This window comes from Girardinichthys multiradiatus, chromosome X (assembly GCF_021462225.1).
Source record: "Girardinichthys multiradiatus isolate DD_20200921_A chromosome X, DD_fGirMul_XY1, whole genome shotgun sequence".
Taxonomy (NCBI): Eukaryota; Metazoa; Chordata; class Actinopteri; order Cyprinodontiformes; family Goodeidae; genus Girardinichthys; species Girardinichthys multiradiatus.
Window position 1 is genome coordinate 11,642,149 of NC_061817.1, and position 26,735 is coordinate 11,668,883.

At 41.3% G+C, this 26,735-nt stretch overlaps 1 protein-coding gene across 5 annotated transcripts in view; it reads right to left on the minus strand.

The window, feature by feature from the left end:
- Positions 1-538: 538 nt before the first annotated feature.
- The window catches only part of LOC124862603 (protein Wiz-like), a 44,136-nt gene continuing 17,939 nt past the window's right edge, over positions 539-26,735 (minus strand). For 3 of the 5 annotated variants that reach the window (XM_047356605.1, XM_047356604.1, XM_047356610.1), the window contains 9 exons: positions 23,585-23,710; positions 21,880-22,431; positions 21,350-21,796; positions 18,871-19,377; positions 18,207-18,782; positions 17,902-18,113; positions 5,936-6,224; positions 2,791-2,956; positions 539-2,360 (listed from right to left, as the gene is read on the minus strand). In XM_047356605.1, coding sequence (XP_047212561.1) covers positions 2,006-2,360; positions 2,791-2,956; positions 5,936-6,224; positions 17,902-18,113; positions 18,207-18,782; positions 18,871-19,377; positions 21,350-21,796; positions 21,880-22,431; positions 23,585-23,710 — 3,230 coding nt within the window. In that variant the 3' untranslated portion in view covers positions 539-2,005. The remainder of the gene's footprint in view (positions 2,361-2,790; positions 2,957-5,935; positions 6,225-17,901; positions 18,114-18,206; positions 18,783-18,870; positions 19,378-21,349; positions 21,797-21,879; positions 22,432-23,584; positions 23,711-26,735) is intronic. The other 2 variants (XM_047356609.1, XM_047356608.1) reach the window with 2 other exon arrangements.

Below are 26,735 nucleotides of genomic sequence, written 5' to 3' on the forward strand. Positions count from 1 at the left end.
CCGCGTCATCCAATAGGTGGAGCCTCTATCTGCTGCTTGCCGGTTTCAACTGAACATGGCGGACATGAATTTCACGGACCTAATTACGGTGTTTTACCTGTGGAGAGCCGAAAAACGCCGCCGACGTCCCTGGGTTCACCAGATTCTTCAGGGACGGGAACAGTTCGGAGATTACCACCAACTACTCCAGGAGCTGCGTCTGGATGACGGTCGATTTCAGCGGTACTTCTGTTTATCCAGGACCCAGTTCAAAGATCTGCTGTCCCGCGTTGGGAGACGAATCGGCCTCCGGGACACCAACTACTGGCACTGTATACCCGCTGCTGAACGCCTGTCCATCTGTCTTCAGTGAGTAAATAAATCTCAGCTCATTAAAAAAACAGCAGATTTTTAATGTCCACATCTCCTAAATATAAGATATTTGTGCCTAAACATAACCAGGCCAGGTCCTTTCTGTACTTGTCTCAGTAAAAGTAATTAGTTGAGTCATACAACTCTGGCTTGATGCACACCGCCACTATGATCTGGTCATCCATCTTCACTGACAACCGCTTCTTCTCCGCTGCGGTCTTTCACCCTACGTCACAGCCACATCCAGTCCCTGATTGGTTGACGCGACGCAAATTTAGGAAAAAGTTCAGAATTTTCAACTCGTCCATCGCTCTCGCTTCGCTCGGCGCGCCTTTCGCACCGCGTCCTTCGCACCGCCTCGCTCCTGAACGCGCCTCTACATAGGGATAAATCAGTCGCTCCTATCGCAGAATCCGCATTTGGTGTGAACGCACCATTAGGGTCCTCCTGCTCACGCATGTTAGGTTAACCGGTCTGTCTAAATTGCCCTCAGATGTAAGTGTGTGCATGAATTGCGGTTTGTCCTGTTTGACCCAGTGATGGACTTAACAACCCATCCAGGGTGTACCCCGCCTCTCGTCCAATAACTGTTGGAGATATACCCACGCCCTCCCAACACAACCGTGTATTGATAAGTGGATAAAGACAATGGATGGATACGCATTTTGCACGTAAGCCAAAAAGATTGGTTTTGGTCCTATTTGACCAGAGCACCTTCTAAGACATTTCCTCTGTCTGCTCTTTCTCTAAACAGAAAGTAACATTTAAAACTGAGGATCCTTTCCTTTTCACTTGACATTTGCGCACTGTTTTGCTCTATCACATTAAATCACAAAATAAATTATTAAAGTAATGACATGAATGGGACAAAATCAAAAAGTTTAAAGGGTGTGTATACTTTTGCAAATGACTGTGTGTTTGTGGCTTAATGTAAATAGGTGCTTGTCGCTACATTCAAGCTGAATGTAAATATGCTTTTGGAGAATATTCCACCTTGAAAGGTAAACTTGAGTGATTTTTCCTCACTTGTGTGCTTCCATCTCTTATATTCCCATCTCCTAAATTCCACCTTAGAATATGTAAATTGTGTATAAGTGCAGTGTGACAGATTCCTTTTAAACACTATGTGTTGCCACACATTTAAAGTCTCAACTGTGAGACTAGCATGATTAGAAACATCTTTTTGAATCTCAGTCAGGAACTTTTAAGAAGAAAAGGCTCGCCATCTCACAAGTCATGTTCGTCTAAGAAGGGGTAGAGCTGCAAGTAGCCAGGGCAGTAAAGTGTGATAAAGGGTTCATATGAGCCTCTATCTGTCCCACTGAATGGGAAAGGTACATTAACGTCTGAACATTCAGTATAAACAAGGCAAACACAACGTAGTATTTGATCTCTCCTTATGACCTTGGACAGTTCCCATATCACCTATCCCCTAACCACAGCTGAGCCAGGAAAGCTTCGTTCCCATGGCAACTGGACTTAGGAACAGTCTAGACATGCTTCAAAGGTGCTTGGGGCTTCAAAAGGGCTCTTATGACGGAGAAAGCTTCTCCCTAACAATACTTTCTGAAGGTTGAGGGAAGGAAAGTGGTGGACGAACGGCGACTGGAGAAAGCAAAAAGTGGGTCTACAACAATGCGTGAGGACCTTGCGCTCACACAATCTGTGTGGAAAGAGGAATGGGAGTTGGGATTATGGCGGGCTGCTCCTCCGAGACCTGCGTGATCTCTTTGGCAGTTATGGCAGGAGCGAACTCTGCCACGGGGGTGGGGGAGCGGCTGTTGGGGGCCGTGGAGCGGGTCGGGGTGGAGGCAGTTCTTGAACTGTGGTTGGAGGCCGGGTCGGAGTCCTGGACTGGGGTCGAGTTGTCAGCCAGGTTGCGGGTATCAGTGGCGGCTGCTTTTAGTGGAGCAGACTTGTTGTAGTTCATCTTGAAGATGTGCTGCTGGAGGTGTCTGATCCAGTCCTCCTGCACGGAAAGTGGGCCGTGGAACTCCACCTCGCAGAACCTGGTTAAGAAAAATAAACAAGTAAATGCTAGAAACGGTGATGAAATAATAAAAGGAGTTGTTGGGAGTTGAAAAAAAATAAAAACAGTCCGGCATTCAGTCGATTTTGTCATGCCACTGTCTCCCTCAGGAGAAGCTAAATCCTTTAAAGCATTTTAACTGCAGTTACATCAGAATCTAAACACTTTTTATGTAGCCTGAAAATCCCAAAAGGTTTACAACTTTCCTCACACTGCATCAGCTGCTAAAAAAGTGGAGAATAACTTCAGAGGTAGAGGAGGAAGGAATTGCTGCTTGAGGATTAAAGGAGATATTTAAAACTCAGCAGGACAGTTCTAGAACTAATCCTGTCTCAACATTACAATATTAAGTGAGTGCTTTTTGTCTTCCTTTTTCTCCATGGAAATAACAGTAGTCAGGTTTTCCTCACCGGCACTTCAGGGTGTAGAACTTGCCCACCAGTTTGACCAGTGGGTATGAGGGAGGTTTTGGCACCAAGGAGGGGAGGGTGCCCCTGCGTGGGGGCTTCGGAGAGCCGCTGTCCCTGTCAGATCCATCTGGGCAGGATGGGTGCTTCAAAGGCCGACGCTCAAAACCTTAGAGCAAGAAAACGCAACAACTTCATGTCTTCAGTCATTTATGATGGAGAAGGACTCCAGTTTTCCAATGAAGTGTTGAAGTTACTAAGAGCTAGCAAGAAAATGTAGAAATATACATTTTTGTTTTGTATGTTCTGCAGGTGATATTTATTATTACTGTATTAGGTGTTTACATTCAGAAAATTATTAGTCTTTTACACAGATAGAAACGTGTTTATATCTATCCATTTTGGTGGATGCCATTATGTAAATGGAGTTACAAATGAGGATATAACAATGTCTTTATTATCAAAGCCAACAATTAGCAACTTAAAAAGAAGACCACCAGTCAGGTTCTCTCAGAGGTGACAGTCGTGACAGTGTATAAATTAGGGCTGAAACAATTAATCGGATTAATTGTGATTAATTGATTATTGAAATAAGCGTCAATTAATTTAGAAATCAAATAATCGATTTGATTTGGAGTATACAGACTCCAAAACATGCTGTTTGTTTAAAGAACAACCCACTCAGAGCAGTAATTAGGCCAAAATTGTCCAATAAATACATACATTTTGCATTTAAGGTGAAAACGTTTCTTCAGTAAACTTTGTCAGTAAATATGCTCCATGCAGAACTCCTTAAGTGGCATAGTTGTTGTTTCACGTGGTTCAAATTCCGTAAAAAATCTCCTATTAGTACCTATTAGCAGAGATTTCACAGTACAGGCCAGCAAACCAGTTAGGAAACCGTAGCAGTAGTTCAGGCAGTAGATGACCATCGACTGAACCAGGACCTGAATGACATGTTGGGTGAGGTAAGGCTTGATTTTTCTTATGTCTAACAATAAGAAGAGGTGCGATCAAGCAACAGAGGCAACATGATCTTTAAAAGGTCGCCTCCGTAAAAACCCAGGTTTTTAGCACCCTTTGATGGACCAACAGATACAGATTCGCTAGGATGAGGTGGTTTTTTTGGCAGTATCAAAATTAGTGTATTTTGCAAAACTGCAGTGGAAACAATTTTTTCAGATCACACAAGTCACGTGATCAACAACCGGATGTTACTACTGGCAAAAAAGACGAGGCAGACGACAGGACGTTGTAGTAGGATGATGTTATTACGTGAACAAACTTATTTACGTGTGATTTTAATTGCATTTCTTATTTAATGAAAACACCACAACTGCGAAATTGTGTTTTTTCAACATGAGCTGCATTTCCATTAAAAATGTGCAAAACATATTCTGCTAATTTATACCTTACCTTTGGCTTTGAAGATGATATGTGGTTTTCAAATATTCACAAATAAAAATATAAATGTCTTTTGCTGCAATTAAAGCTGCAAGTCTTGGGGCTATGTCTGTACCAGCTGAGTACATCTAGGAAAAAATATTTTGCCCTTTCTTTGAAAAGCAGCTCAAACTCAGACAGATTCATTCAGGGCTGAACTGTATTTAGCACATATCACATATATTACATATTAGCACCATTCATCTTCCATTTAAATGCTGTTTGTTCTCAAACAAACCTCAAAAGCTTTTTACCGAGCAGCTGGATTTATCCCAAGATTATATGACACACTGGTGGAATCTATTTACTAATCAGGAGGGTTCTAAGGGCAATTAGTTGGATTTTATTTAGGGGTGTCTGACTGAATTCAAATACATGCCACAATTTTCAGTTTTTTTCTAGTTAAATTGTTTGAAAACAATGCATCATTCTCTTTCTATTTCACAATTATGTACTATTTTGTGTTGATCTTGCGCATAAAATCCTAATAAAATACACTGAAGTTTGTGGGCGTAACGTTGCAAAATGTGAAAAAGTTCAAGAGAGATGAATATTTTTGAACGGCACTGTACTCTGGGAATAAATTGGCTAGTAATGCTGTATTAATTTTTCCCAGAGCTGTAGGATGCAAATTCTATAGCCCCTTTTCCACTGGCTATTTTTGGGCCGTGCGGCTCCGCTCCACTCGGACTCTCTCTACTCGGTACTTGTTGCGTTTCCACTGAACCACTGACAGCCGAAGCTACGGCCTTAAACCCCGCCTCCAGCCATCAGGGCAGTGCGTTGTGCTGCTATTAATTAACTTTACTGTGTGGCATTGTCACAAAGTAATCTGAGTGAAATGATAAGAAATAAAAAAATGTTTTAACTAAATAAAAACATGAGTAAACAAAATAAAAATTATTTTTGTATTATCGAATGTGCAAGAATGTCTTTTTCTTGTATAAATTTATCCGCTGGTATAATTATGTGGACCCAGTCAGAACTTAAGGCTCTGGGGTTCTGATGTGAGGACGGTGTGGCAGCAGAAGCAGAGAGGAGAGACGCTGCTGTCTGGACTGGTGAAGCTCCAAAGTTTGCCAGAAAAAGTTAAAATTTTGGACGTTCTGAGGACGTTTTTGTCTCAACCATGGCAATAATGAGGACAAGGACTTTAAAGCGCTAAACCACGGACTTCTGACTGTGGTGAAGTTCATTTTAGATTGGATATTGGATATTCATGCTCCACAGATTCAGCGCACCAAATACGCTGTTTCATGGTTGTACGTTTTGGGGGAAAGGTTTGTGTCTGAACAGCTGATTTAGGATGTTATTGAATGCAGCGCCCTGCATGCAAAGCTGACATGGTGTCCTTTTTCTTTTCTTTCAGCCTTCACGTCTTGTGATTTGTAAATAGTAATTAGTAGTAGTGCTCCGGCCACCGTGGTCCTTAATATTATTGTAGTCACTCTTTCTCTGCACTACCTCTTCAAAAACCTTCTCATGTCTCCTGGTCTCATGGCCAATTAGTGAATAGCATTGTGTTCATGTTCCATGTAGTCCCTACTCAGCCCTGGTTGTACCTGCTCAGGAGCGGTTAACTTGTGAAAAAGAGACCTGTGTTCTTTGAACCAGAAGAAAATGTGTATCCAAGTACAAAATACATGCAGGTGAATATTGGAGGTTCATGCACGAGTGTCACAGAATATTCTGTATCCTTTCACACCTCTTGGCAATCGGACATTCAGCTCGCTGCGGGCAACCTGTGCTTGAAGGCTGCTGCCGAGGCGCAAGAAGGTGGGGCTGCTGCCGCTGGCCCTGACTGGAGCAGTACCAGATTCGTCGTCGGTGATCTCGGAGGAGCCCCGCCGGAGTTCTTGGCTCCGTGGCTGAGTCAGGCTAGCAGCCAAGGAAGAAGACCACTGAGAGGAAGAGGAGGACGAGTGGGCCTTCTGCGATGAGATTGGGAGGATATGATCAGAATCCACTGATGAAGTGATTGATGAGCTCCTCTTCTGGAATACAGAAAAATAAGTGATCCTATCAGTTGCATTTTAAAGAAAAAAATTAATAATATAACTGCTTAAATGCAATGCTTCTACATTTTACAACATGTAAAATGTAGAAACATAAATGGCCTCTGTGGATGATAAACATAGAATTAGGAAGAAAGGATGAGACCTGACTATGTAGACTTAACAAAACCATTTAAAACTCCTTTCATATCTCCAAATACGCACAAAAATATGTTTGAACATTTAAATAACAAGAACTGTTTTCATCATCAGCAGCAGGTGAGTTTCAGTTTACTACATGCTGTTTTAGGTGCTTTTGTTTATGTATTTATTTATTTATGGAAAGGTCTGGATGCCTTACCATGTTGGGCCAGATTTGATTTAGAGGAAGAACAGGAAACAGCAGGTAATATAAACATTGAACACATCAAACGTTTTTCTCAGTAAATATATAATAAAATGAAATTCACATAGATGTCAAGAACAAGTAATCCACACATAAAAAATCCAACACAATTTAGTCCAAACATTAAGTTATGTGTAATAACAGAGAGAATAATTATTGAAACATTAAAAAAAGAAGATCCAAACAGGCATTAAAAGCCAATAGCAATCCTGCCTGCTATTGGTACTAATTAATATCAACTGGTTTAGTCTTAGGTGATGCCCAACAGGTTTCTCATCAGCAAGGTTTAATAAAAGATGCATGATAGGTAAAAGCAATAAGCTCTCTCAATACGTTTGGAACCTTACTGTTACAAAACACACTGATGGCCCTGGTTACACACCTATTTCTAAACTTCTGAATGTTCCAGTGGGCACTGTTAGGGCCACAATAAGGAAGTGGTAAGAACATTATTTCACCATAAACCTCCAACATCCAGGTGGCCGAGGAGTCAAAAGAATAATCAGGAGAGAGTTCCTAGAATCACTCACAGGGCCCTATGCATCAAACGTGCTGAAAATGGTCATTATCACACCGATTTGGGGATTTATCAATATAGAGGTGACTGTAGGGTATGCTCAACCGCCACGGCATGTCTCAGATTGTGTATGCAAGTTTACGTCAGCGTCTTGCAGCACATGCTTAGGAAATCAAGGTGTGTCACACAGTGGTTGCTGTGGTTTTTGGAAGTGCGAGAGTTTTGCTGTTTATTGTTAGTTATATTAGATTAATGATTTTCTTCATCAGGTTACACTGAAGATTACACTGGCTGATTGCTGAAACTCATTAAGCTAAACATAAAAATCTATGCTTGTCTGGTTATTAAACAGGGTGGAAAAATTCACGGCAGAAAAAAAAAATAGAAAATACTTTTAGGTCAGGTTTGACTGAACTCAGGATTCCGAATGACCACTGCACTGGACTGAGTGGGACTAGTGGCTCACTGTTTGCAGAGATTACATCCAGCACATAAGGAGATTTAAATAGTCTGCAGCTATGTTTCTCCTCCAGTTAATTGCGCACTAAGGTGAGGAGATCAGTGGGATAATTGGCCATTAAGTTGTCTTCCAAGCCATCTAGCACCAAATCTAAGAAGAGAAAGCGGGGGCTACAAAGCCATTTCCATGCAGTGGTTGCCCAGTCGGAGTTTTTGGACAGCAGATACTTTCAGCAGAACATCAGGGGTGTGTTCATTTTGACACAGACCACTGAGGAGTCTTTCATTGCGTTACTAAAGCAAAATTACTACTACTACTAAAATTAAGCTGGGAGAACTTACATCTAAATTACCTAGTAGTGTGTAAAATATTGCACAAAAAAAAACAATAATAATATATCTATAGTATATATTTTGGTGGACAGCCTGGTTAAATTTGAGGATCTGCAACCTGATAAACAGAGACGTCAGATACAGGACATCATCCCAAAGTCTTTACTTGCATTTGAAAGGTTTTTTTTTAAGGTTTTGTTGGTGTTTTTTAGCATGTCAATAAGCTCTGTTGTAACACAGTCACTTTATAATTTGAGAAGATTCTGAGCGCAAGGTCAGCAAAATCATGACCAAACAAGGGGCATGGAATTTGAATGATGCCTATTAACACCCAGCTGTTCAAACACTTGGATTGGCCCATATACAAACATTTCTTAAAGCAGGAACATTTACAGGTCCTTCTCAAAATATTAGCATATTGTGATAAAGTTCATTATTTTCCATAATGTCATGATGAAAATTTAACTTTCATTTATTTTAGATTCATTGCACACTAACTGAAATATTTCAGGTCTTTTATTGTCTTAATACGGATGATTTTGGCATACAGCTCATGAAAAACCAAAATTCCCATCTCACAAAATTAGCATATTTCATCCGACCAATAAAAGAAATGTGTTTTTAATACAAAAAACGTCAACCTTCAAATAATCATGTACGGTTATGCACTCAATACTTGGTCGGGAATCCTTTTGCAGAAATGACTGCTTCAATGCGGCGTGGCATGGAGGCAATCAGCCTGTGGCACTGCTGAGGTCTTATGGAGGCCCAGGATGCTTCGATAGCGGCCTTTAGCTCATCCAGAGTGTTGGGTCTTGAGTCTCTCAACGTTCTCTTCACAATATCCCACAGATTCTCTATGGGGTTCAGGTCAGGAGAGTTGGCAGGCCAATTGAGCACAGTGATACCATGGTCAGTAAACCATTTACCAGTGGTTTTGGCACTGTGAGCAGGTGCCAGGTCGTGCTGAAAAATGAAATCTTCATCTCCATAAAGCTTTTCAGCAGATGGAAGCATGAAGTGCTCCAAAATCTCCTGATAGCTAGCTGCATTGACCCTGCCCTTGATAAAACACAGTGGACCAACACCAGCAGCTGACACAGCACCCCAGACCATCACTGACTGTGGGTACTTGACACTGGACTTCTGGCATTTTGGCATTTCCTTCTCCCCAGTCTTCCTCCAGACTCTGGCACCTTGATTTCTGAATGACATGCAGAATTTGCTTTCATCCGAAAAAAGTACTTTGGACCACTGAGCAACAGTCCAGTGCTGCTTCTCTGTAACCCAGGTCTGGGGAATGCGGCACCTGTAGCCCATTTCCTGCACACACCTGTGCACGGTGGCTCTGGATGTTTCTACTCCAGACTCAGTCCACTGCTTCCGCAGGTCCCCAAAGGTCTGGAATCGGCCCTTCTCCACAATCTTCCTCAGGGTCCGGTCACCTCTTCTCGTTGTGCAGCGTTTTCTGCCACACTTTTTCCTTCCCACAGACTTCCCACTGAGGTGCCTTGATACAGCACTCTGGGAACAGCCTATTCGTTCAGAAATTTCTTTCTGTGTCTTACCCTCTTGCTTGAGGGTGTCAATAGTGGCCTTCTGGACAGCAGTCAGGTCGGCAGTCTTACCCATGATTGGGGTTTTGAGTGATGAACCAGGCTGGGAGTTTTAAAGGCCTCAGGAATCTTTTGCAGGTGTTTAGAGTTAACTTGTTGATTCAGATGATTAGGTTCATAGCTCGTTTAGAGACCCTTTTAATGATATGCTAATTTTGTGAGATAGGAATTTTGGATTTTCATGAGCTGTATGCCAAAATCATCCGTATTAAGACAATAAAAGACCTGAAATATTTCAGTTAGTGTGCAATGAATCTAAAATATATGAATGTTAAATTTTCATCATGACATTATGGAAAATAATGAACTTTATCACAATATGCTAATATTTTGAGAAGGACCTGTACATGTACAGGAAAATAAATCATTCACTCAACTGTAAGTGCCTCTGTGAACACTTATGGCACAAGACTCCACTGCTGAAGAAAAAACATGTTAAAGCTCGTTCAAAGTTTGCTGTTCAACATTTGGAAAACACCTATGAAGTACTGGGAAAAAATAAACCTCAGCAAGCCTGTCCTACACCTACCCAGTGTCATTTATGTCATGTGGTAGGATTACTTGGGTTATTACTGATACCTAGTATAAATTTCACATAAATAGTCCCAAAAAAATAAGTTTACTGAAAAAAATCCCTGATCTGTTCAAAACTAATTTTCCTCACCGTTGCTTTATTGAACTTATTGGCATTATTCATTTTATCACTTTCTGTCAACAAGTGCATCTGAAGATAACAAAAAGTAAAGCAGTAGCAATTTTATCAGCCAATGAGGAAAAATCCGAACAAGCCATTGTTCCTCCTGCTGTAGAAGGCAGACTACAGTTTTGTACATCACTTACCAAATGACATTTTATAGACTTGAAAATGCACACACCATCTGTGTGCCACGTTAAAAGAAATGTGTTGATTGTGTTTTAGAGAGCGCATTTATGCGTCAGCTTCTGGCACATATTAACCATAGAAGAGGCCAAGTTAACTGTAATCATTGGAATTTGGAACCCAGGGACATATTACATTTTTCCTTTCAATTTGAGTTGAAAGATGTTAGGAAAAGGGGGAAGAAACCCTGCAATCTCTTTAGTTGGAGCTGTGGAAATCAAAACTAAGATTTGTCAAAACTAAAACTGAACTCCTGCCAAACAGAAACGAAGTGCAAACGCTGCACATTCTACTACATAGCAGCAAATCTCTGGCTACAGATGCCAAATAGTTACTCAACCCACAAGCACAGAAAAAAGCAAGGCTTTATCAAAATTAAAGCGAGCCAAGATAGACCTCAAAATCCAACATGACCGAGAAACACACGAAGCTTTTCAGGCTCTGACTGAATCTTAAAGTAAATGTGACTTTCTGATCATTCTAAAAACTGAAATAATGTCCAAGAAACAAAAAATACCTCTATTACCTCAATACTTCTTCTGTAATTTGTAATTCTACGTTTCTGAAAAAAATGTAGATGTAGATTTGACCACAGAGTGGGTGTATTATCTGAATGCTACTATAAGCATGATTAAAATCTATAGTGCTAATTGAAAGTTACAGTAATGGTCACTAAAACAACTTTGGTTTAAAAACATACTAAATGTTTTTGCTACTTAAATGACATTTTAAGCTATTTGACAGTCAGAATATTGTGCACCTTAAAAGGCAGTAAAACAACGTAGTTCCATTATTACACTTCATGTCTTTGAGGATTTTCTTTAGGTGACAGAATAATCATTTTAAGTGATCGTATCAGTATAATGTTCAGTAGCTGGGTTGAGTACTATTTCATATCAAACACTTGAAAAGCTTCTGTCTAAAGACTTATTCAACTACTTACACTGACAGTAAGTTATTTACAGGGGTTGGACAATGAAACTGAAACACCTGTCATTTTAGTGTGGGAGGTTTCATGGCTAAATTGGACCAGCCTGGTAGCCAGTCTTCATTGATTGCACATTGCACCAGTAAGAGCAGAGTGTGAAGGTTCAATTAGCAGGGTAAGAGCACAGTTTTGCTCAAAATATTGAAATGCACACAACATTATGGGTGACATACCAGAGTTTAAAAGAGGACAAATTGTTGGTCCACGTCTTGCTGGCGCATCTGTGACCAAGACAGCAAGTCTTTGTGATGTATCAAGAGCCACGGTATCCAGGGTAATGTCAGCATACCACCAAGAAGGATGAACCACATCCAACAGGATTAACTGTGGACGCAAGAGGAAGCTGTCTGAAAGGGATGTTCAGGTGCTAACCCGGATTGTATCCAAAAAACATAAAACCACGACTGCCCAAATCACGGCAGAATTAAATGTGCACCTCAACTCTCCTGTTTCCACCAGAACTGTCCGTCAGGAGCTCCACAGGATCAATATACACGGCCGGGCTGCTATAGCCAAACCTTTGGTCACTCATGCCAATGCCAAACGTCGGTTTCAATGGTGCAAGGAGCGCAAATCTTGGGGTGTGGACAATGTGAAGCATGTATCGTTCTCTGATGAGTCCACCTTTACTGTTTTCCCCACATCCGGGAGAGTTACGGTGTGGAGAAGCCCCAAAGAAGCGTTCCACCCAGACTGTTGCATGCCCAGAGTGAAGCATGGGGGTGGATCAGTGATGGTTTGGGCTGCCATATCATGGCATTCCCTTGGCCCAATACTTGTGCTAGATGGGCGCGTCACTGCCAAGGACTACCGAACCATTCTTGAGGACCATATGCATCCAATGGTTCAAACATTGTATCCTGAAGGTGGTGCCGTGTATCAGGATGACAATGCACCAATACACACAGCAAGACTAGTGAAAGATTGGTTTGATGAACATGAAAGTGAAGTTGAACATCTCCCATGGCCTGCACAGTCACCAGATCTAAATATTATTGAGCCACTTTGGGGTGTTTTGGAGGAGCGAGTCAGGAAACGTTTTCCTCCACCAGTATCACGTAGTGACCTGGCCACTATCCTGCAAGAAGAATGGCTTAAAATCCCTCTGACCACTGTGCAGGACTTGTATATGTCATTCCCAAGATGAATTGACGCTGTATTGGCCGCAAAAGGAGGCCCTACACCATACTAATAAATTATTGTGGTCTAAAACCAGGTGTTTCAGTTTCATTGTCCAACCCCTGTATATTTACACATCACTGAACTTTATAAACTGATGTGTTGTTGCATCATTTTGATATGACAAGAATGCATTAGGTTTACTTTAAAATAACATTTACTACTAGCTATTTACATGGAATCCTTGCACGTTCGGTGCCTTGCAAAATATATACCACTGGAAATTTCACCCGTTTTGCCACATTGTAACCACAGAGTTAATGTGTTTTAATGGAATTTTATGTGATAAACCATCACAAAGTAGTGGAAGGACAGCGATACATGGTTTTTAAAATATTGCAAGGAAAACACAGAAATGTGTAGTATGCATTTATATTCATCCGCCCCATCCAGTGAATCCAATAGCCATCACAAGTCACCTGTGTGGAAGTATAAATACAGCTGATAACTTCTGCTTGTGTGGCACAACTGCAAACCTGCCAAGACATCCCAAGCATGAAAAATGGTGGTGGCAGAATCATGATGTGGGCTTTTCTTTAGAAGGGTCAAGGAAGCTGGTTTAGAGTTTATTCGAAGATAAATGGAGCTAAATACCAGGCAATCCTAGAACAAAGGCTGTTGGAAGACTTGAGAATGGAGTAGTTCAACCTTCTGTAGGACACCCCTAAACATACAGCCACAGCTACAATGGAATAGTTTAGATCAAAGCAGATTCATGAGATAGAATGGCCCAGTCAAAGTTTCTTCTAATGAGAATTTCAATTCAATTCAAATTTATTTATATAGCGCCAATTCACAACACATGTCGTCTCAAGGCACTTCACAAAGTCAGGTACATACATTCCAATTAATCGTAACCATTGAACAGTGCAGTCAAAGTTAGTTATTTATTCAAATTGGATAAAAGTTTTTCTGTTTAAGGAAACCCAGCAGATTGCATTCAGTCAGAGACTTGCAGCATTCCCTCCTCCTGGATGAGCATGTAGAGACAGTGGACAGTCACTGGCGTTGACTTTGCAGCAATCCCTCATACTGAGCATGCATGTAGCGACAGTGGAGAGGAAAAACTCCCTTTTAATAGGAAGAAACCTCCAGCAGAACCAGAACCAGGCTCAGTGTGAGCGGCCATCTGCCACAACCGACTGGGGGTTGGAGAGAACAGAGCAGAGACACAAAAAGAACAAAGAAGCACTGATCCAGGAGTCCTTTCTATGGGAAGGAAAATTAAATGTTAATGGATGTAGCTCCTTTAGTCGTTTCACCTCGAAAGAAAGAACAGATAAACTCTGAGCCAGTTTTCAAGGTTAGAGTCTGAAAAAGAGCACATATAATTAGTTACAGTAAAAGCTCAGTCAATCACCATGTCTAGGAGAGAGAAAGGGTTAAACACTGAAAGACAGGGCTATGTGGATCATCTGTAGAGGGTGAGCATTAAGTTGTTGCCAGCAGAAGCTCGGACGATGCCCCTCTACAGAAAGGTGTCACAGGTTGACACAAAGTCAGGCCAGGTGTAGCTTCTAGGAAGTGAAAAGAGAGAGAAGTTAAAAAAGCAAAATTGGAGAGTAGTGTGAGAATGTAGCAAAGAGGGTGAAAGTGGTCATTATGTCCTCCAGCAGCCTAAGCCTATAGCAGCATAACTACAGAGATACCTCAGGATAACCTAAACCACTCTAACTATAGGGTTTATCAAAAAGAAAAGTTTTAAGCCTAGCCTTAAAAGTAGACAGGGTGTCTGCCTGAAGGACTAAAACTGGGAGCTGGTTCCACAGGAGAGGAGCCTGATAACTAAAGGATCTGCCTCCCATTCTACTTCTAGAGACTCTAGGAACCACCAGTAAACCTGCAGTCTGAGAACGAAGTGCTCTGTTAGGAACATATGGAACAATCAGATCTCTGATGTATGATGGAGCTAGATCATTAAGGACTTTATATGTGAGGAGGAGAATTTTAAATTCTATTCTGGATTTAACAGGGAGCCAATGAAGGGAAGCTAAAATAGGAGAAATATGATCTCTCTTTTTAATTTTCATCAGAACTCTTGCTGCAGCATTTTGAATCAGTTGAAGGCTTTTAACTGCATTTTGTGGACATCCTGATAGTAAAGAATTACAATAGTCCAGCCTTGAAGTAACCAATGTATGGACTAGTTTTTCACCGTCATTCCTGGACAGGATATTTCTAATTTTGGCAACGTTCCGGAGGTGAAAGAAGGAAATCCTAGAAACCTGTTTAATATAGGATTTAAATGACATGTCCTGGTCAAAAATAACACCAGGGTTTTTTACCGGAGGTCAATTTAATGCCATCCAGGTTAAGTGATTGACTAAGCAGTTTCTTTTTTAAAGACTCCGGTCCAAAGACGAATCTGTGGTGAGCCTTTAACTTGATGCTCTCCAACCAATCTGAATGAGCTTGACTATTTTGCAAAGAAGAGGGGACAAACATTTCAGTCTCTGGAGACAAAAGCTGGTTCTACAGAATATTGAATCAGGTGGGCTAAATACAAACACAAGCCGCACTTTTCAGATTTTTACGTGAAGAAAATGTTTCTAAACTGTGTATCGTATTCCTTCCACTTATCAATTATGCAATACTTTGTTGGTCTATCAATTTCAATTTCAATGCCAATGAAATACAATGAAGCCTGAGGTTGTAATGTGACAAAATGTAGAGAAGAAAAAGAGGTCTAAGGGGGTCCTGGAGCCCACACAAGTTTTAGTATTATTCTACTAAAGGAAGAAGCGAAGGCTTTCTCCAGCACAAATCATTTCATCAATCCTATTATTAGACAGACAACATCATTCTCTCACATCACAACCCCACCCAACTTCTCCCTGGAACATCTAATCAGCTTGAACATAAGCAGCACCAAGTCTGTGTGTCATCTCCTCAGTATGGACAGAATATTTAAAACAAATCTCTAGTTCTCTCTGATTCATTCCCTTTTTTTTTTCTATTGATAGATATGCGCGTCACCTAATATGTATGTATTGTATACTTAGTATCATTCTAGCAAACACTGCTAACACCTAACCACGACCCGTGTATGCAGCAGTATATATAACGTTAGCCTTAATGAAGAAATTACAAGTTTCTAATTATTTTATGTCTGTAACAATACTTCAAATCATCTCATCCTGGAACTTCGATGCCCCGAAATTGGTTGGGTTAAAAAAAACCTTCACAGTATAATAACAACGGTTTTTAAATAGGCAGTGTCTGCTCTATATGTGTTTCAAATCAGAGCTCAGGGGAAAGGTGCAAGAGTGACGCAATTGCACCAGAAACTAATTTCAGAACCGGAGAAGGAGAAAGAAAAAAATGACACATTTTCTTCCATCAACAGCTTGCTATAATTTATCTGAAGATGAAACATAAGCTGCCAGGCACCCTGGTTACTATGGTAACTATCAAGTGAATAGCAGAATCGTTCTGGCATCTGTCCCCACAGTGATTTACACAGGGAGTAAAGACACAGGATCAACAGTAAGGCTCTGAGCTGCGAGACAGCACGTCTCTTTGCACGACACAAAATGCCTGTCGTGTTGCCAGCAGAGGCCTTCCTCATCTGAAAGCATGAAGGCTGTTCAAAGACACAGGAAGAAGAGGGGTTGTGTCAAAGAAACAGCACAGCAGCTCACGAGCTTTGACTATATATGTGCCTGGTTTCTGTGGGGAAAAAAGATTTTTATTGCTGACAAGTTTTTCTTGGTTGACAAGCCAGTTGACCAGAAATAAAATTACACATCTTCCGCATTTATAAAAAAACCTACAGCCCCTTTCAAAAATATTGAAGCTTTGTCTCAACTTTTGTGTATTTTGCTGGGATTTTATGTGATAGAACAAAACACAGTAGCACTGTTATGAGTAGTGAAAGGACAACAATACATAGTTTTAAAAATGTATTCCAAATAAACATCTGAACAATATGATGTGCATTATTATTCAGCCCTCCTGAGTCAGAACTGTAGAAATCCAGCTTTCGCTCCACTTCCAACTGCAGGTCTTTAGAGGTAAGTCTCTACAACCTTTGCAGATCTAGAGACAGGATTTTTTTTTTTTTTTTGTCAATTCTGGGGCATTATAACATACCGATATGCTTTGATTAAAAAAAACTCATTGAATTTTGCTAAATCCACTGTGTGCCTGATGTAATGCATTTCCACAGCATGATGCAGCCACCACCATAGGTAGAATGATCCAAGAGGAATGTTCAAACTCTGATTTACAGTGTTAATTTTCACCAAACAGAGTTTTGCATGTTTTGCATCTGACCAGAGGAACTTCCAAATATTTGCCGTGTTCCTTACATGGTTTTTATCACCGACAAAATTAACTACTAATGGCTTTCTTTTAACAATAGCTTTCTTCCTGCCACTTATTCACGGGGCCACATTTGTGGAGTTCTTGACTGAGTTATTGTGTCGATAGATTCTCCCACCTGAGCTGTTGATCTCTGCAGCTGCTCCAGAGTTACCCTGGGCCTTTTGGCTGTTTCTCTGATTAATGCTCTGCTTTTTGCTCTGTCAGTTTAGGTGGGCAGCCATGCTTTAGAAGGTTTGCAGACATATTCTTTCCATTTATTCAAAGCTTGGGATTTTGTCTTAAATCCTAACCCTGCTTCTCTAAAACTTTATCCCTGTCCTGTCTGCTGCGTTCCTTAGTCTTCTCGAGGCCTTTAGAGAACAGCCGTATTTACGGTCATAAAAAAATAAATTAGAATATTTGTTCCTATGAGGCTTTTTGAAAATAACCTTTAAACAGGTATTAAACATACTTTTCATTATGCCCACATTTATGTTTAAATGTTTTTTTTATTGGTCTGATGTAATATTTTAATTTTAAATATGTTTTTTGTATTAGCTGGAAGCCGAAAATCATCCAAATTAACAGAAATAAAGGCTTGAAAACATCCGTCTGAGTTTAATAATCTATATTATGTGCTTCAGTTAGTGAACTGAGTCACTGAAATAAATGAACTTTTCAATAATATTCTAATTTATTCAAAAAGACTGTAAACTGAGATTAATTTTCACAAAGTTGGACTCCAGTTACTATTAAGGCAACTAGTTGCACTAAATTTTATTTAAGGGTATTGCAGTAAAATGAGCTGAATACAAATGGAAACCATACAATTCAGATTTTAATTAGTGAAAAAGTCATATTCCTTTCATCTGTGTGGTCTATCAAATAAAATCCCAATAAATTACATTACAGTTTGTGGTTGCAACATGGATATAGGTATTATCACTTTTGCAAGGCACTTAATTGCACCTCACAAAGATCGAGCTCCCCTTACCTTCTTCTGGGTGGAGCGGTTACCCTGCATGTAGTTCCGGTGCATCTCCAGGACCTTTTGTGGTCTGTTGCGTATCCAAGCGCTAAGCGTCTCAATAGGGGACCCATTCACAGACCATTCAGTCACTCCAAACTGCCTCAGGTGGGCTCGCGCATGGCTGGCTAAAGCCTTACGATTCTCAAAGTAGAAGCCGCACAGCTCACAACTGGGGTCTGAAAAACACAGTAGGAGATTTGTGGTTTTGTTTAAGGATCAAGGATCAGAATGAAAAGGGACTCAACATAAGTAAAACAAGTGCAGCTTACCCTGGTGTCCATGCTTTTCTGGTGAGGGTTTTCTTTTGTAGGAGAAATCATGTGGAAGTGAAGGGAACGTTTTAAGTCGATGTGCCTGTGAAGCAGCAGTCTCTGTTGACTGGGCCTGATCTGATGAAGGCCTTTTTCCCAGTGGGGACAATCGGAACAGCTTCCCTGCAGGTTGGGAGGCAGATGGACCCGCGGACCCCAGGCCCTGTTTAAGGACCCTTGACCCAGACTGCACTAAACTGAGAGGAGATTTACGGAATTTGGAGGACTGGTAACCTGAAATACCCAAACCTTCTGAGCCCCTGGCTCCTCCCACGTTTTCCCACAAGGGACTTTTGGTTCCTTGGCTGGACTCTTTCTTCACTCCCTGGTCTGAGCGAGATGAGGCGCCAGAGCCTCGCTTGTGCATGACTTCCCTCAGCGTGTCGATGGGCGAGCCATTGACAGACCACTCTGTGATGCCCATTTGCCGCAGATGCGAGCGTGCGTGGCTGGATAGACCTTTGCGGTTCTCAAAATATTCCCCACAGAACTCGCATCGAATGTCCCTCGTAGGCTCCACTTCATGGGCCATCGCTGAGAAAAAACCAGAAGACAAAAACTTTACTACAATATTCATTGGCATATTGGGTTATAAGAATTATACATGAGTTTTTTAAGTTACCCAAGTTAAGAGGGTAAACTTTGTCAGAGTTGCTCCAGTTTGAATTTGGAGACTCAACCGGAAAACCTCCGGATCTTCCCACAGATCCAGGCGAAGTGACCTCCACCTGCACTGGCTCTGGCTTCGGCTTGAGACTCAGGCAGCTCGAAGACATTGAAGAAGCTGAGCTGGCCTTGGACATCACCGACTGAGGAGGGCTGGATGGGCGGGCGAAGGCAAAAGGCAGGCGACCGAGGACTGTGGCAGAAGGAGACGAGGAAGCCGACAGAGGGGAACGAGGAGGTCCTGGAGAGGAAGATGGCGGGGTTTTGAGAGGCTTAAGAGGAAGGGCGCAGGGTAGGCCCCGTCTTGTGATGATCTCCCGCAACGTGTCGATTGGTGAACCGTTGACAGACCACTCGGTGATCCCCATTTGGCGCAGGTGGGAGCGGGCGTGGCTGGAAAGTCCCTTGCGATTCTCAAAATACTCCCCGCAGTATTCACAGCCTATTTCCTTTGGAGGCTCATCTAAGAGACCAAAGAACTCTTACTTTTTGACTTTGTGCTAAATGAAGGAAAATGAATCATCTACAGATAAATCTCAGTTTAAAGAAGCTGTAAAAGTATTCATACCTCTTGACCTTTTCAACCTTTGTGCCACCAACCTGAGTGTGCACCGAGACTGATTTGAGCAGATATATCTAGGTAAACAAACAATATGTGGTGTGTGTGCGTTTGAATCTCATACGTACTCGCTCAGTAAATGTTGGGACTGATGATACAAATTACAAGGAACCTCCAGGACTGCATAATAATGATATGAAAATTCAGAAACTCATTACAGAGAAAGATAGCGAGATGAAGAAAGACAGATAGATGAAGATAGAAAGATATATATAAATACACAGATACAGATATATAAGGAATAAAGAGATTATTAATAATAATACTTTTATAGGAATGTTCTGTCAAATTCGAACTGATTAAAGCAATCAATTGTTCAAATGCTGTAATAAAAAAAACCCATAAAAATCATGTCTCCTTTAAGTGTTTGGGTCAGTTGGGTCAGCCCCCTCCCACTTGAACACGACATTCCTCGGGAAAAACACTGAGCTTCATTGTTTCTAACTGGAGTTTTATGTGACAAACTAACACAAAGTAGTGCATAGCTGTGAAGAGAAAGAAAAATGATACAAGGCTTGCAAAACAACAATTCCTCAAGCTCTAAACATGTCACGCAGCACCATGCAGTCCATCAGCTAAAAATGGAAAGACCATGGGCCCACTGCAGACCAGGGGCCTCATGTACGAAGCATACTTACTCACAAAAGCCTTGCGACGCAATGTTTTACGCGCAACTCGCACAAAGTTTTGACCTGCCATGAAATGTGCGGTAGCCACACAAACTTTTTCAATCGACAAAAATAAACTATAGAGAACCAAAAATCACCTAAATCAACTGAAATGTGACTCCATTCAGTTTTATTTAATTCATGGAGCATCAAATCTGATGCTTTTTCATGAGTTTGAGCTTTCATGGTTTAAACACGAGCGATGAAAGTGAATCACATTTAGCCTCATACCATAACGTAACACACCAGAGAAAATGATGGAAACAACCACAGTCGGATGTAAACTGTTAAACTTCCTCTGTTTCTGTCACCTGTAGATGTAAATGCGCATTGGCTGAACCAGGAGGAACCGTGCATAATAGTTGTGTTGGGAACAAACGATGGCGGCTTCTATGTGATTTTCTATTTTTTATGTGACGTCCTGAATGGTTGTAAAGATTTAAAGTTCTTCACATTGTGTGTGTGGTGACAGTCTTCCTAGCAGAAATGTGGGAGGCATATTCACGTCATTATAATGATCAGCAATGAGCTATGACTGAACTCAGTGCAGCAGCTAGACGGCGCCGTTTGGATTTAATACACACATTGTAGAACTAAACAGGTTCGAGTCGACAAGTTTTATTTTCAGTCAGGCGTCACTGATGTCATTCAAAACGTTGGTTTGCGGTAATTCACCACAAACCCTCAGGGTGTTCAGACACAGTCTCTCTTGGCGTTTATCCGCTGAAAGGAACCGGTTTGGGCTGTAACAGCACCGTTGCCATGGTTATTTGGACACGTGGTAGGTGCTTTCTGGTTATTTATACTACTTTGCATATGGGGCGGGGACCGGGTGGTCCAAGCACCACATGCAGCTATGCCAAATTCTCTGTAAAGTAGAATGTATGAAGGCTACGTGTGCGGTGACATGTTTACGCAGTCTGTACATCGGATTTTTTTTTCTCCCTACCGCAGACTTTTAGTACAAAAAGTTGTGCACTTTATCGTACATTAGGCCCCAAGTATGCTTTTCCTTTCATTTCACAATTATGCACTACTCCGTTTTGGTCAATCAAATAAAATCCTCTTAAAAGGCTCTGGATTGTGGTTGTAACGTGAAAAACTTCAAGAGGTATGAATAGTTTTGCAAGGCACTCAGCATCACTTACTGTGTGGAAGGGCCATCAGCTCTCCACTGCTGAGGCGGAAGACCTGCATGGAAGAGGTCTTGAGACGCTTGGCGGGTGGGCCTGGTAATGACGAGGCAGAGGTAGAGGTAACTTTGGACCCACCCCCCACTGTGGTCACCTTGTAGAGGAGTGACCCAGAGGAAGAAGAGGAGAGCGTCAGTAGGGACTGTTTTACAGGGGGAAGCGCTGGGGAAATGTCCTGTGTTTCCGTGGGACAGTCGAGCTCCAGTGCACTCGCTTTATGCTTGAAGTCATCTGTGTCCATGAGCTGGCTCAGGAGTTCAATAGGAGAGCCCTTGGACTCTGAGTATTCGATGCCAAAATGTCGCAGGTGGGCTCGAGCATGGCTGGATAGGCCTTTGCGAGTCTCAAACCAGGCGCCACACAGCTGACAAACGATGTCCTTATCGGAGTCCACATCCAGTGCTGCAAGCAGAGGAGAAATCAATGACTTAACACTGATAAGACTAAACAATTACTAGAATTCAGTCCAGAGTGATGATACTTACTGAGGTTGAGAGGAGCGTCATTCTCCTGTGGAGCCCAAAGCGGTTTTGATGTCGTGGTTGCAGAAGCAGCAGATAGGTTAGAGCTCAGGCATTTCATTCCCCCAACCTTGTGCTCTGGTGATCGCAAAGGGGAAGACACGGGCAGCAGAGATGAAATGGGGGCTTTCTTCACTACTGAGGAAGGTGAGTTGGAGTGAGCTGGAGCTGGAGAGGCACCTGGAGAAGGTGTGGACGTAGTGGAGCCAGAGGGCACTGCCTTCACCGCTTTGGCCCGGATGGAGAGAGGGATGGGTTTCTCCTCCAACTCCATGTCTTCTATCTCTTCATCTTTGAGGGAAACAGGTAGGGAGGGTTTCTTCGGCGTGAGCAGAGATGAGCTTATTTTGCCGTCTATGCTGCGCTCCATGGCTATCTGGTGGAGCAGGTCGATAGCTGACCCACCGCTCTCTGAGACGGTGAAGCCCAGCTGGCGCAAGTGAGCGCGGGAGTGGATGGAGAGTCCACGTCTGCTCTCGAACTGAGAGTCACAGACCTCACACTTCCACTTTCTGACTGTAAAAGAGGAAAAACACATTACAAACGTGAAAAAAAACATGGGAAATTCTGTTATTTTTGGTTCAAATTGTCAAATATTGTCAAAAAATCTGTGTGCAAAGAGTTATTTTAGAAGTATTTAAAATCTTTGGTCAAATTCTTTTTTCTATAGATTGAGACTGACCAATCCTTCATTTAACTGGACAGATGCATTTATTTTGAATATTTTACTGCAAGTAAATACGACGGACTATTAGTGCCAGGCTAAGAGATTTTGTTTTTTTTGAAATTACGAGAATAAAGTGGTAATATTACGAAAATAAATGCGTAATTTTTATGACAACTCCTACAAAAAGCACCGTCTTCCATGCGTTAAAATGAGGAATGCTGAGCGTAATTTAATCTCTGTATAAATGCAGCTGTTCTCTGAAGGACTCAAGAGGTTTTTTAGAGAACAAACAGCATCATGACAATCAAGCAACAAAGCAGACCAGTCAGGAAGAAAGTTGTGGAGACGTTTCAAGCAGTTAGGCTCTTAAACAAAAAAATCCCAAGCTTTGAACCTCTAAGAAAGCACTATGTAGTCCCATCAGCAACATAGAAAGAGTATGACAAGGAGAAAATTAAACCTTTTGGCCAACATGCAAAAAACTATTTGTGGTGGAAAACCAACACCTCACATCACACCGAATACATAATAAAACATGGTGGTGGCAGAATCATGCTGTGGGGATGTTCTTGCATCCGCAAGGACGGGGAAGCTGGAAGACACTCTCCAGCTAATCTGACTGAGTTTGAGCTATTTGGAGAGAAGAATGGGCAGAAATGTCAGTCAGTAGATGTGCAAAACCTGTGGAGACTCATAGCTCAAGAGAGCTGCAGCTATAATTGCAGAGAAAAGTGTGTCTACAAAGCACTGACTAGGGAGGGGCTGAATACAAAAGCATGGTAACATTTTCTGATTTTCACTGACAAGCAATTCTGGAAAAAATAAATAAATAAAACATACTGTTTTCCTTCCACTTCACTATATTGAACTACTCCGGTCTTTTATATACAATTACATACTAAAATGTGTGGTTTTCACGCAACAGAACTTGTAAAGTTCAAGGGGTATTAATGCTTTGCAAAGTTCTCTACATTTCCCCTGATTTCTATGTTGTGATCTCACCCTTAGTGTCTACATCCTCCCTGAGAGAGAGGCTGTCCCTTCTTCCAGTACTGGAGCACAGACCATCCAGTGCAGAGAGCCGGAGACCCTCCTCATCCTCTTCATCAGCTGATTCCTTGTCATCACCTACATAAAACAAAACATTCACATAAATGTAGAAGTTTCCTGTTAATATAGCTAAATAATAACTAAAATGGCAAATGGTTCTAAAATATCTTGTGTATAAGTGTTTTCTGTTATTATTGAAATCAATACAAACCCACAGTGACATAATATGCCAATAATTTCTTGCTAACGGTAAACATCCACTAATTTCACACTTTACAAATCACATAACATTAGTAACAAGTCCCAGATTACAATTAACCTATTAAGAGCACATTTTTAACAAATTAGCATTTAGGTTAGAAAAATACAGGTGAATCTCAATAAATTAGAATATAATCATAAACCTCATTTATTTTAAGTAATGCAATTAAAAAGTGAAACTCATATTATTTACATCCATCAAATAATGTATTATTATTATTATAATACATTGCCTCTTTGAAGAAAACTGAATATTTAATTTCCCCATGTGATTAATAAAGTATTTTTGAATTGAATTTGAATTAAATTACACACAAACATACATTTCAATGATTTCTTTCTGTGAAGTATGATGATTATACCTTATGCAGTTTCTTAGAAAACTGGAATATTACATAAGACCAATGAAAAAACAAAGAAATTTTAATGCAGAGATGTCCGTGTTTAACACTGTATCCTCTCAATACTTGGTCGGAGCCCACTTTGGATGAATAAGCTTGTCTGCATTGACGACTCTGTTGGCTCGTCTTCCTCTTGATATATATATATATATATATATATAGATATGTCATAGATTCTTTTCTTTGTGGTGCTTAGGCCAGGTCTGTCTGCTGGCCAATCAAACACAACGCCATTAAAGCAAGTATTGGTACTTTTGGCAGGGTGTACAGTAACTTTTTCTACCAGACTTTTTCTCTTCCACTCAGCTTTCCCTTCATATAAGAAGAAGAAGAAACGGAGTCAAACTCTTGACTGTAATACCATTTCTTTGTTTTAAAATCTATTTTGAATAGGTTTTACCATTACTTAATTGGTAGCCTAATGCTTAGCAAATGGGTTTTCATTAGCTGTAAAAATCACTGAAATGTTATTATAAATAAGTTAAACTCGCTGAATTAAATGTCATTTTTGATGCTATTTAAGTTCATCTGTATAAACATTGGACATAGTATAGTGGGTTTGCAGCCTGTAATTTTTCAGTCCCTCTAGTACAGTAGCACATTATAACCCTTTCTGTTGAAATGCACATAAACAGAGATGGAGTGACGCTTCCCTTTTAAAAGAGTCATAATTGCACAACAGCATGATGCAAATATGGCAGACGCGACTCTCCGCAGCCAGGCATTCTTGGGACAAAAGTGCCATTTTCTGCGACAAATCCGTAAATCAAAAGAGACGCGGAGACAGACAATGCTTTTTGTCTGGTGGGCGGCTCTGCGCCTGTCAGTTCATCTCCTGACTGTAAAAGAGCGGCGATGTGACACCTCGAAGCGCAGCGTTATACCACTATTTTTGCATGGAGACAATGCGAAATAATATTTATTTTAAAAATATAGAGGGCATGTGTAGACCACATGCTTAAGTAGACTTTGTTTCCGTTAAGGCTGCGAAACGGTGGGCGACTCCGACACTTGCAGGTAAAAAAGTGACACTTCCATTATAGTTATCCGGATAAGTTGTGATAAGATTATCTATAAACTCCCACTTTTGGTCCACGAAAGTTACAGCATTCCCTAAATAATGTCTCAGACAGTTTGTTTTAAAATACAGGCGTACTTGAAAGCACAGCGTGTCCTCCTATCAAAAATCAAAGCCGAGTAAAATGGCGAGGATTGGGCAACTGTAGGTAATTTTACATATCCCGCAGCGCAAAAAATACAATGGACGTCATTCTAGGCGTGTAAAAATAAATACCTTACAGGCATTAAGTACTCACAAACTATACCAACAAATGTACAACTGAAACATTTGGCCCAATTTATGTCGGCAAACAGGAGTAACTCTTCCCGTCCCTGAAACAATAACAATGAACCGCTTTATGAGCTCCTGACATGCATGTCATGGGCTACCTGCGTGGCTCTGCGCGACATGAGCTCTCTTTCCCATGGTCTTTAGGCGATAAAGAGTTTTTTTGTAATCTTTTTTTTAATGGCTGTTGTCTGGATACAATGTGACTGAAGATGCGGCGCGAGACGTGCCGCGCGACGCGGCCAGCGTTGTGTGATCTAAAGGGCACGCGCTGCGCAGGAATCAGGGCACGCGTTACTCACCGGTCCGCAGTGCATCGGAGTCCCGGCGGCACAGAGTAGACAGCTTTTCCGCTATTGTTTGGGTCTGCGGGGAGGTGGAAGCAGCCATTTTGCCCCCATATGCACCGCGAAGCTAAGGCGTGACCAATCGAGAGGAGGCGGAGGTGGGGATAAGTGCAGCGAGTGCCACATCAACCATGGGCATCAGGGGACACTCTCTCTCTTTCTCTTATACACACACACACACACACACACACCATCTCTAGCAAGGAATGATTTTCTTAATATTCTGATTCCGACGCTTCAGACAGTGCACAGCTGTCACTCATATAGTGTCGTTTTTTTTTTTATTACTAGCAGCAAAAAGGCAGACAATGTTCCCTTCTCTTTTAAGCATGTATCATCTTAGCTCTTGGCATTATTACAAGGCTACAAGTTCAAACTCCAATCACAATCTGCCTCCAGATAACAACTGTGAAATCCATCAGAAGCAAATAAAAAAATGACCACAAAATAAACAACCAATGGAATGTTTAACACGTTCCTGCTTTCAGGAATCCACTCTTCTAGGCAGAATTGGTGCAATTCATTAAGACTGGGTGGTGTACAGCTTTTGAGAATAATTCACCAATTTTCCACAGGCTGCGGTTGTGGCTACTCTAGAAGTTTAATATTAACTTGATGATCCATTCCAAAACCAGTTTTGGTGTGTTTGGGATCATTATCCTGTTGGAATATCCAATTGTGTCCAAGTTTTAACTATCTAGCAGTTAAATTAAGTGAAAAGGTAATTTGGAGGAATTTTACAGTGC